We start from the raw sequence: 12,187 nt of genomic DNA, 5'->3' as shown, positions 1-12,187 counted from the left end.
GCCATTAAGAACATTTGTGACTCATGGGAGGGGTAAAAACACCAACATCAATAGGAGTTGGGAAGAAGCTGACTCTAACCCTTATGGACGATTTTGAGGAGTCCAAGACATCAGTGGAGGAAGTAACTGCAGACGTGGTAGAAGTAACAAGAGACCTAGAAGTAAAGTGTGAAGATGACACTGAACTACTGTAGCCTTATGATCAAACTTTAACATATGAGTAGCTGCTTCTTATAGACAAGTGAAAATAGTGATTTCTTGAGATGGAATCTACTACTGGTGAAGATGCTGTGAACACTAGTGGAAAGAAAATTCGAGATTTAGAATATTCCATAAATTTAGTTCATAAAATTGCAGCAGATTTTGAGAGGACAGACTCCAATTTTGAAAGACATATTACTGTAGGTAAATACTAACAAACAGCATTACATGCTACAGAGAAATCTTTTGTGAATGGAAGAGACTATCAAGGCAGCAAACTTTACTGTTGTCTTATTTTAAGAAATTACCACAGTTACTCCAACTTCCAGCAACCACTACCCTGATGAGTCAGCAGCCATCAACACTGAGGTAAGACACTCTACAGCAAAAAGATTACAACTCATTGAAAGCTCAGATGGTTACTAGTATTTTTCAGCAATAAAGTATTTTTAATTTAATGTGCGTACATTGTTTTTTAGACATAAGGGGATTGCAGGTTAATAGACTATGGTACAGTATAAACATAACTTTAATTCACTGAGAAATCAAAAAAATTGTGTGACTCACTATATTGCAATATTTACTTTACTGCTGTGGTATGGAACTGAACCCACAATATCTCTGAGGTACTCCGAATATACATTCTCCCTTAATCTTCAAGTAATCTTGGCTCATTTGTCCAAATTAGTTAGACCAAACAAAACCTTTCTCATTTATAGCTCCAGATTCTCTCTCACTCCCTTCTCCTTCCTCTGCTCCCATCTATCACATCCCATTCCCTAAATCTATTTTCAGAGTCTATTTCCTCTGCTTATCTTTTATCTGCTCCATTCACAGGGGAGTCTCCCTCAGGCTTAAAGATACAATTCAAATGCTACCTCTTTGTTTACAGATCATTTACTCCCTACTTTCCTTACTTTGGTGCTCCAACACTTGTCATTTGGGCTATTGCAAGAGTTCTTAAATGGTCTCCCTATCATCTCATGTTGCCCATGTTCTAACGCACCCTTCAGGCTGCCTGCAAAGTCCTATTTACAAAACAGAAATCTGATGATGCTACTCCTCTGCTTAAAGTCCTTCACTAGCATGCTAGTGCCAAGAGGAACAAGACAAAAAGTCCTTTACATGGAGAATAAGGCGTTCTGTAATTTAGATCCAACTCAATGCTCTCATCTTAGCTCCTGTTACTCCCCTCTCCACTCTGCCCTGCCATGCTGAACAAGTGCTCAGATGTCCTCCCTCTCCTCTGCTGCTGCACATGCTATTCTCTTAGTCTGGGATGGTCTTCCTGATTCTGTCTTCCCAAAGGTTCCCTTGTCAAGTTCTCATCTAACCATAACCACTTAACATTCATAAAATGAAACACTTTTCACTAAGCTAAACATAAGCCCCTGGCCACCCTTAGAAGTACTCACTTACAGGAAGAAATACAATTTTAAAGAATTATAATAGTAAAACTGTGACAAACAGATGTATTCAAAAGGTAAGAAAATAACACAGTAGAAGTAACTAACTTAGATGGTCATAATATATTTCCTGGGAAAGGTGACCGTGGAACTATTTTGAAGAACAATTATATCTTTTATAAACAATAAGAAAAAACATCCCAGAGAGGAGGAGGCCATACTAAAACACAAAAGCACAAGACAGTATTGTATAATAAATAGTTCTGCATTGTTGGAAAGTGAGGTGAGATAGAAAAGTGGCAGGAAATGAAGCTTAGAGTCCAGCAGATCCAAATCATGAAGGTATTATCATACAATCAAAGAAGCTTTGGTTTTATTCTCTAAGAGAGCGAAAAAACAGACTTTCATTCAAGAAAGGTTACTCTAGTTAAGTGTGAGAAAAGACTGAAGAATGAACAAAACCAAAGAAAAAGGTAAGCCAATTGAAAGATTACACTAGTTGAGGAAATAAATAATGATGATTTGATTTGCAAGACTAGCGGTGGGAGATCGAGAAAAGAGAACAGATTGCAGGGATATTAGGAAGTAGAATCAAAAGGACTTAGTGACAGATTAGATTCAAGAATCTAATCCTATGAGGGGAAAACCTAAGCTAATTCCCAGGATTTTAGCTTATAAATTTAGTAGCATGCTGGGGTTACTACCATAAATAAGAAATACAAAAATAACAGGCTTTTCTATTTGTCTTTTGTTTTCATAGGAGAACTAAGGGGTTGATGTTGGGAAAGGGCTGAGGAACAGAACCCTGGCTATGCTAAGGTGCATGCAGGAAGAAAAAAACAGCCCACAAGACTGAGATGGCATAGTCAAAAAGGTAGGAGACAAACAGGATAGACTGGCGTCATGAAACAGTTGTAGACAAGTATACTAGGAATACAGCTCCATGAAAGCATTCTCATCAATAGCTGTATTAAGCAGAAAGCAAGTCCAGCTGCTGAGAGAAGGACTGGAAGACTTCCACTTTGAAGCCCTCTGACTACTCCTCCTCATTTCTCAAGTACTTCAAAATAAGTACCTTGGCAGTACTTACTCTGTATGACACTTTTATAAACCTTACACAGTACTATTTTTAAAAACTGCTCATGTTTAAACTATAATCTTGAATCCAAGCACCAGTGCCTTCATGGTGCCTGGCAACAGTCCCAAGTACCAAATATGTGTAGCTGGGTGACCAGCAGAATTTTAATATGCATATTTGTTTACACATACTAAATCAAGAGCCCCTCAGAAGGAAGGGCTGTTCCATGTATCTAGCTTCCCCAGGACCTTGCATAATATCTGGAACAGATGAGACTTTAATAAATACTGACCGAACAATTAGAATTAATGCAGTAGTGACAGCTATTTCCTGAGGCAATTTTGTAAGATTTTGTAATTTTAAAATAGAATATATGTACATTTTTGTTGAACTGTTTTTCATATTAACACTGGAGAAAAAAGACATCTGAACATTCAAAAAAAAGGCACTGCTTAAGTATCAGGAAGAAATGCTTTACAGAAGTAGCAAACCAAGTAAGAACACACGGGAATTTTTAAGTTTATAATAGTTAGATCATGGAGACAGCAAGCAATTTCATTTTTCCTTATGGCATCTCTTTGAAAAAAGAGATGGCCAACAAGAGAAAGGAAGGCAGCATGGTGATATTCACAAAAGAAATAGTCCAGGAGCAGGCAGGTATCACAAAGCTTAGTGGGAAAACTGATTTCACAATATTAGGATCTGGTACACTAGCCAGGTTGGAAAGAGAGGTGATCACCTTATCAACATATAAAAATGAAATCAATAACAAGAGTAGTACAATTGTAACCCAGCGGGAAAAATGTAAAACCTATAAAGGAGTACTGATAGCTATTAGAAGTTTCATATTTTAAATGTTTTGAGTTGTCACATGATTAGGAAATAAAATGGAGGATTTCATAATGAGCTAAACAATGCAAAATTGCACAGATGTTACTCATCAACAGCACTTATAATATGGTGACAAATTAATTTATATGACAAGAGTGGTTGGGCATTACAGGAATCTAGTTGGGCTAGACTGCAATGAACAAGGGGGGCTGAATAGAAGCCTCGTGAATTAGATCCACGAGAACTATCCTCCATTTTACTCATTATAAGGTGATAAACCCACGGCAGGGGTGGCACCATACTGGCAGAGAGCTACTCAGTAACATTTCTCCTTAAGCTGTGACACTTACAAATCTATCCCTTGTTCTATTATTTCTTTTTGTTGCTTTAGGACCTCAAATTGTTCTGGATTATCGGTGCCAGACATCTGTGTACTGTAGCTGCCTATTCCTGAGGATGATGTTGACTCCAGGGAATTTAAACTTCCATATCTGTTTATTGTCTCAGGGTGTTTGATTTCACTCATCTCTTGCTCTGAGGGTTTTTCCTGACCTGAAAGAAGAAAATTGATAGAGTACATTATTCTATCAAAGAAAAAAAAAAGTGTAAGGGCAAACAAATTCTTGAATAAGGCAAGGCATTTCAATGTTGCTTAGATATCTATTTAATACAAAATAACTATTAGGTAACATAATAAACAACATACTTTGATATTAAAACACACTGTAATTTGTACGTGTATAGTCTGCACCATTAGGAGGAGTTCTTTTTGCGGTTGCAGTGCTGAGTATCCACTGGATTTCTGCTCTCAGCTCATTCCTCATGAGGAATTGTTTTCGATAACACCAGTGTAGCCCTGCAGCTATGAGTTTTTCTCTGAGTGAGGGTAAACATCAAACACAGATGAACAACCTTCTTAAAACATACTGCCTTTTATATGTTTCCTCTATAATTATAATACAAGAAAGTTGCATAAATATGCTTCATTTTACGTAATATTTCTAAGAAGATTCAGAAAAAAATAGCTTGGATAATTAAAGTTAAAACTTTCACAATTTTAAAGCTAGTTATTTAACTCACAGACAACGCTTCCTCATCAGTTAAATGAATAAATATATCATGAAATTGGTTTAACAGCATCTGCAACTATCCTCCAAAGTATTATTCACTTAAAATGACAAAGAATTACAACTCAAAATATCACCTTACCAAGAGTTGTCTGAGAGTTGGGATTCACATACTGATCCTTACTCCATTCAACCATACACTTCAAAATCGACACTAAGCATTCTAAACCTTTTTTCCTCAGGCTCAATTCCTACAAAATAATTCAAAAATACAATTTTTTTTTTTTTAAAAGGTCTTTTAAGGAAAATACATGACTCTTTCCTGGTAAAGTTTAAATTTGAAGATGTTTTTAAAGTTCTTACCTGAACATTACTCATACCAAGTTCTTGACTGCCCCTTCCTTGAGCAATTTTTGATAGATCATTTACTAGTCTTTCAAATATATTGGCTGCATTTAAGTCACAGTCATAGTTTACATAAATATCCACTACACTCTGAGCATCTGTAACAATATAACATTAATTTCAACAAAGTACATCTAGGATGTGAGTACATTTGGCCTTTTAAATATCTAATAATAAGAAAGGGATAGTAAAAAGAAGGATAATTTAAAATACCTGCACAAATCCTCGTCAGCGTTTGAATAACCATCCATTTGTGATCAAATGAGCTGGTAGAAGTTTCCAAAATGTATAAGAAAATTTCTTTAAAGAACACCTGTGATTAGGAGAAAACTTCTGTTTAAAATATTGTTTATAATTCATATGTGTGATCACTTTTTAAACATCCCAAAGCTGTAGAGCAGATATTAGCACCCAGGCTCCTATGGAGTTCAACTCCTTTTGAGTTCCATCTCTGAAACCTCAGGACTAAAATATCTTGGGTAAGCGACTTAAACTTGCCCTTCTAGTTATCAGTACTGCAATTCACACTGTTGTATTTTGTTCTCAACACAGCTGCTACAAAAGAAATATGCAAAGATTTAGAGTTCCTCCAGGTGATAATTTCTTGAACACTTTTACAGAATATAACTTATGCTTTTTTAATCCCCCTCAAAAAGCGTAATTTATACTTCTGTTTATCAGTTATATTTTTCAGAGACATTCTGGTACTGAGAGGCCTAACTGTTCATAGATTTAAATGTAACTGGTACTGTAATCCACACAATAAAAACAATCTAAGTCTCATACGGTTTTATTTTTCTAATTACTCACGAAAGTGAAAATCTCTACTGTTTGAAAACTACATATGAACTATTTCTCACTACTCTTTACAACAAATAATCAAGCAATGAGTTAACCTAATGAGATAAATTTCAATTTAACAGATAAGAATTTTCAGATTTAAATGTATTCTATAAAAGTGACTTTAAGAAGGAATGACAAAAAAAAAACAACATGTCAATATTTATGAAACATATGCATTATGAATCCAGAAAATCACATTTATAGTATCTCCCCTTAACTGGATTAGGTACCCCTGTAATGTGATTTTCTCTCACAAAACTCAGCATACTTCTATTTACTTATTTAATATCAGTATCTCCTATAGACTGTAAGTTTGAAGACAGTAATGACCAGGTCTTTCTTGATAAGAATCACGTCCACATTGCAGGGCACATAGTAGGTGTTCAATAAATATTTACGGCAACATGGCCACAATTCCTAAAAACATCAGGGTACCCCAGAATGCTGTAGCAAACTCATGAGGGTGCCATGAAAAAATTCTGAGGCAAAATTCAGAGGGAGATACATCTGTTGGATACCTCGAAAGACTGCTCATGGTTTCAATTAGATCACACTACATTCCCTTCAATGACATCATTATCTCTGCAAAGCTGGGTTTTGGTCATTGCTATAACAAAAAACCAAGTACTGAACGAAAATCAATGAAGTACAGGAATGAGGGGGACAGTGTTCAATTCCAAGATCTAAGAAGCTGTGTGTAGTCTGTAATAGGCACACACATCCCAGTGGTAAGTAAGTGTGGTTAAGAATAAAATAAAAACATTATTTTTCTTATACTTTGTGCAGACTATTGTCTTTGAAATAGATAGTAGGCTGTGAACACAAACATCCATTAAGTTGTTTGGCCCTGCCTGCTTAATAAATAGAACATAGAACTGCAGGTATTCCTCTGGCCTAAGTGCAACTTTCATGAAAAGTCAGACTCTAACAGTGCCATGAATCAAAAACTTTTGGGATTCTCTGATTAACAAAATAAATAACATAGACTGGAAGAGAGAGGAAAGAAAAGATTTTAGTTATTATCTACGGTTTATCAAATTGCACTAATAAGCAAAAGCCTGTTGCCGTAATATAAGATACTATGCCTATCACAATAGGGGCTCTAAAAAAATCAACCTTTTAATGATTTATTGAGCACCTATAATGTATGTATGTGGAACAACAGCTCTGTCTTAAGTATGCTGTCTTCACATATGTTTTCCTGAAAAGTTGTACATAAACTATATTTTCTGGAATAGATAATTTAAGGCCTATGAAAAAAATCACATCACAGAAACTCTGAAGTGAATATTCTCATAAAATGAATCTTCATGTAACAACAATCTTAATTTTGTTTTGCAAATTTAGGTTTTCATAGCTGGGCTTTCTCCATGTTCAGGTGTTTTTGTTTTGTTTTGTTTTGTTTTTTGAGATGGAGTTTCAGTCTTGTTGACCAGGCTGCAGTGCAATGGCGCGATCTTGGCTCACTACAACCTCCGCCTCCCAGGTTCAAGCGATTGTCCTATCTCAGCCTCCCAAGCAGCTGGGATTACAGGCACGCACCACCACACCCGGCTAATTTTGTATTTTTAGTAGAGATGGGGTTTCTCCACGTTGGTCAGGCTAGTCTCAAACTCCCAACCTCAGGTGATCCACCCACCTCGGCCTCCCAAAGTGCTGGGATTACAGGCGTGAGCCACTGTGCCTGGCGTTCAACTCATTTTTAATTTGAGTGTGTGTAACATTTTTGAAAGTATATCTATATTTATCTCATTTTATCCTCATTATCTCCCCCTGAGGGACAATAACGAGTGAAATAAACCTAAATTTTAAAAATCAGAATATTACAATAATTTTGTAATGAGAATCTACCATCTACAAATTGACAAGAAATTTCTTAAAGTTTTCCTTTCAAATTCATTTTGCAAAGTCGAATTTGCTGTGCAAAAATAGTAATCTCAACTTAAATAATTTTTAATATCTAGATCTGTAAACAGTACCTACAGAAGCAGAATCTCAGTGTCCAAAAAAATCTGTAATTGGCTACATAAAGTATTACAAAATTTTCTAATGCCAACTTAAATGTCTCATCATCAAATGGAAGACTTCTGGTTTTTTTACAAAAGCAAAAGTTTCAAACACTGTCTTTTATTTGTAGTTCCTACAGATAATGGGGGAAAAAACGATCTAAAAATGGCAACTCTTCCTAGTTAAACGCCTTCTATCATTTTAACAGACATATGGCAAACTCTTAAAACTTGACATCATATATCCCATAGGCACCAAAAATGGTTTTCTGTCCAAAAATATGGCCCAAATTAAAAAGCTTTTCACTTAAAATGCCAAGGCCTAATTCTGTTTCATTCTCGTAACAATGTTCTAAATCAATCTTGATAGCTATTACAGAACATTAACATTAAAGGATAATATGACTATTTTAGCCATTGTGAAATTCTGGAAAAATAATTTATCCTTCCTACCAAGCTAGTGAATTATGAGTCTTGAGTTAGGATTAAATATAAAATTGACAAAAATTAAAATATAACCTGTATATCAAACACAATATGAAGGTAAAACTGACAACATAAAATGAGTATTTTAAAACATACAACATCACAACCAAAACAACATTTCAACAAATAACAAATTGAAAAAAGCATTCATTAAATTGGTAAAACATAAGAACTATTTTAAGTTTTATTTGAAGATGAAAACAAAAAAATCAGAAACTGGTACACCTTCCAAAAAAAAAAAAAAAAACCACTTAAGGCCGGGCGTAGTGGCTCACGCCTATAATCCAAGCACTTTGGGAGGCAGATGCAGGCAGATCACCTGAGGTCAGGAGTTTGAGACCAACATGACCAACACGGAGAAACCCCGTCTCTACTAAAAATACAAAATTATCCAGGAGTGGTGGCACACGCCTGTAATCCCAGCTACTCGGGAGGCTGAGGCAGGAGAATCACTTGAACCCGGTAGGCGGAGGTTGTGGTGAGTGGGGATCGCGCCATTACACTCCAGCCTGGGCAACAAGAGGGAAACTCCATCTCCAAAAAAAAAAAAAAAGAAAGAAAGAAAGAAAGAAAGAAACTGGTACACTTGCACAACACATGCAGACACGATTGAAAAGAACCCTAAAACCCTAATTTAGTTCCACTAAATCTCTGACAATATTTTAGAACCACATGATTGTTAATTCTATTTCCAAAGATCCTGGGAGAAAACTTTAGGAATATATACATTAAAAAAAAAAAGTACAAAGCAAATATTAATTTTTTTCAAATATTCTAAAATAGAACCCCAAAATATAATGCCCCTCAATCACATCTTTTAAAATGCCTAATACTTATAAATGGTTTAAAATAATGGAGATGCAGTATATATTTGGAACTTTCTTTTAAGATAAACAAATGTATTATAATATACCACATAGACAATGGCAAAGCTATTGTGAGGACCAAATTAATTCAAGAGAGCAAGAACCATTTATTCAACTAGTACAAGTTCCTTGAGGACAGCGGCTGCATCTTATTTCATTTTGTATTCTTAGTGCTTATCCAATGCCTAGTACTTCCTTGGCACATGTTAGTTGAACAGGTGAATGAAAAAAAAGAAGTGCATGGCAATATACAAAAATTATTTCACATTCTGGAGAACTTTACAGTGTATTCAAATCTGATTTAACATGAAACAAATGAAATATCCAATAGTAAATATTATATTTCAATGCCTAAATGCAAAACGTACCTCAATTTGCATCTTCAGATGTGTTTTGAAATTTGACAACAAAGTAAGAAATATAGAAAGAGAAAGCTCGAAAACCTCTGGAACAGAAGAGACTCCATTTTTTGAGAGTGCAACACAAAGATACTGCTTAATAGCATTAATAAACATCTCATTTGTCCTGAAAACAGGTCCTGCATTCTGCAGAATGGATAGAAGTAACTGCAATGAAAGAATCTTGGATCGTAGTTCATGAGACCTAAAATGTAAAAAAGAAGGCACAGTATATGAACAAGGTTGGCATTATGGTAGTAACAGGTTGTTCCAAAAATATTTCCAGATACACATAATTTCATAAACTTTGTAAATGGAGAGGAAGAGAAAATTCTATAACATAAAAAAAGTATAGTACATGAACAACTTAGCCACTAACAACAGGTGCTTTCACTGATGTTCCCTTGAACCATATATTTATAATTTCACAAACTTTTAAAATTTATTTATTTATTTTGAGACAGAGTGTTGCTCTGTCACCAAGGTTGGAGTGCAGCGATCTCAGCTCATTGCAACCTCCATCCAACTCCCGGGTTCAAGTGATTCTTCTGCCTCAGCCTCCCAGGTAGCTGGGACTACAGGTGCCCACCACCACGCCCAGCTAATTTTTTGTATTTTTAGTAGAGATGGGGTTTCACAGTGTTAGTCAAGATGGTCTTGATCTCCTGACCTCGTGATCCACCCACCTTGGCCCCGCAAAGTGCTGGGATTACAGGCGTGAGCCACTGCGCCCAGCCCACAAACTTTAAAAAGAAAAAAAAATATTCACAAATATTTAACATCAACCCATTGTTTTACTGGAAAAGAAAAAAACCATGTGAAGATATATGCTGTGTTCCTTTCTTTCACAACCATTCTTCTCCTTACAAATCATCAGCAACTTCTCAGATTAAATGCCATATTTAGTATTAATACACAACAGTTCCAATGGACTTTTTTCTGCTTATGCTACTCAGAAATCCTAAACAATAATAAAAAAGTTTTGGTTGCATTAACAAGTGACAGCACAAATTCAAGCTTACTTTTTCAGTAACATTTAAAGATTTTTTTTTCTTTTGAAATAAATATAGAGGTATTCAGAACAATTAAAAACTTTGAGGCCAGGCATGGTGGCTCATGCCTATAATCCTAGCACTTTGGGAGGCTGAGGCAGGTGGATCACTTGAGGTCAGGAATTTGAGACCAGCCTGGCCAACATGGTGAAACACCGTCTCTACTAAAAATACAAAATTAGCCAAGTGTGGTGGTGGGCACCTGTAATCCCAGCCACTCGGGAAGCTGAGGCAGGAGAATCACTTGAACCTGGGAGGTGGAGGCTGCAGTGAGCTGAGATCGCACCACTGTACTCCAGCCTGGGTGACAGAGTGAGACTCCGTGTCCAAAAAATAATAATAATAAAACAAAATAAAAATACAAACTTAAAATGGTTTAGCAACTTATTCTAAATAATTTTGTAATGAAAAGCTGAAAAGTAGTTTTGGCTTAAAATTTTAATTTTTTTCCCAATCAATATACTGTGGCATGCTTCTGATCACTACCTAGTGTTTTAATTATTTGATTTTGCAAACACAATTTTCCTTCCATTGAAACTGATCTCTTAAGCCCAACAGACCAAGGACATTGATCTCAGGCAACATTTCAAATGCAGAACACACCAAAAAGCTCTAGCAGATGGTTCTTTAAAAAAAAAAAAAGTAGCCCAAATGCTACTTTCAGTCACATTTACACTATATAGTAAACTTAACTGCCCTTGATTTCCACCTGAAAAATTTTATGGTTATAAGTGTCAAGTAATTCAAGAAGCTACGTAAATCTAATAAGGAATTGTTAATTTCACGTAAATGGGTATCACAAAAAAATACTACTTTCTCTGAAACAAAACTGGAGCCAATAATATTATGGCTCATTATTACACAGTCATGTTTCTAAGATGGCCATTGCCCTGAGTCTTCCTTTGAATCTAAAAATATGTGCAGCAAATACATAATTACCAAAAAAATGCTTAGATAAATCAAGTTACAGACAGCGAGAACTAAAACTTCAAATAGCTACAGGGAACTACAAATTAAACCATCATCTCACCTCCTGTTCTAGTCTTCCAAGGCTTAAATACTACTTCCTATTCTAGCTCACATTTATCACCTATTATGCTCAATTCCTATTGTAATTAAATCCTGCAGCTTACCATTCTATAACAATGTTTGTTCTAAGTATGTTTTATATTTGTATTCCCAACATTTAACAAAATATCTTGTATACTGTACATGCTAAAAAAAAATTACGGATTTATTCTTGTATTCATCCATTTATTAAATACCTACTGTGTACAAGGCAATAATGAATGAAGAAATGATTAGACAACTGTCTTATGACACAGTAAGTTACACTTTTGATAGGCAAAAGAGGCTGGAAATTTCAGGTCTGCAGTTTTTCATGGGGTAGTTTCAAATTATGATTCAGGCTTAAATGAGAACATTTCCTGGATCATCATTTTAGCAAGACCAGAAAATATAAAGGGGAGCAAAGACAAAAAATAATAATAATAATAAAATTATGTAACTACAAAAGCTTGACTTTTGGCAAAAAAAAAAAAAAAAAAA

At 35.3% G+C, this 12,187-nt stretch overlaps 1 protein-coding gene across 1 annotated transcript in view; it reads right to left on the bottom strand.

Moving 5' to 3' along the window:
• The window catches only part of ARFGEF1 (ARF guanine nucleotide exchange factor 1), a 118,197-nt gene that overhangs the window by 63,975 nt on the left and 42,035 nt on the right, over positions 1-12,187 (bottom strand). The window contains 5 exon segments of the mRNA XM_017896306.1: positions 3,867-4,068; positions 4,726-4,834; positions 4,947-5,086; positions 5,202-5,301; positions 9,558-9,792. Coding sequence (XP_017751795.1) covers positions 3,867-4,068; positions 4,726-4,834; positions 4,947-5,086; positions 5,202-5,301; positions 9,558-9,792 — 786 coding nt within the window.

Source organism: Rhinopithecus bieti, unplaced genomic scaffold (assembly GCF_001698545.2).
Source record: "Rhinopithecus bieti isolate Rb0 unplaced genomic scaffold, ASM169854v2 scaffold_27306, whole genome shotgun sequence".
NCBI lineage: Eukaryota > Metazoa > Chordata > Mammalia > Primates > Cercopithecidae > Rhinopithecus > Rhinopithecus bieti.
Note: the sequence above shows the minus strand (reverse complement) of the source record. Positions and strands in the feature narration are given on the sequence as shown.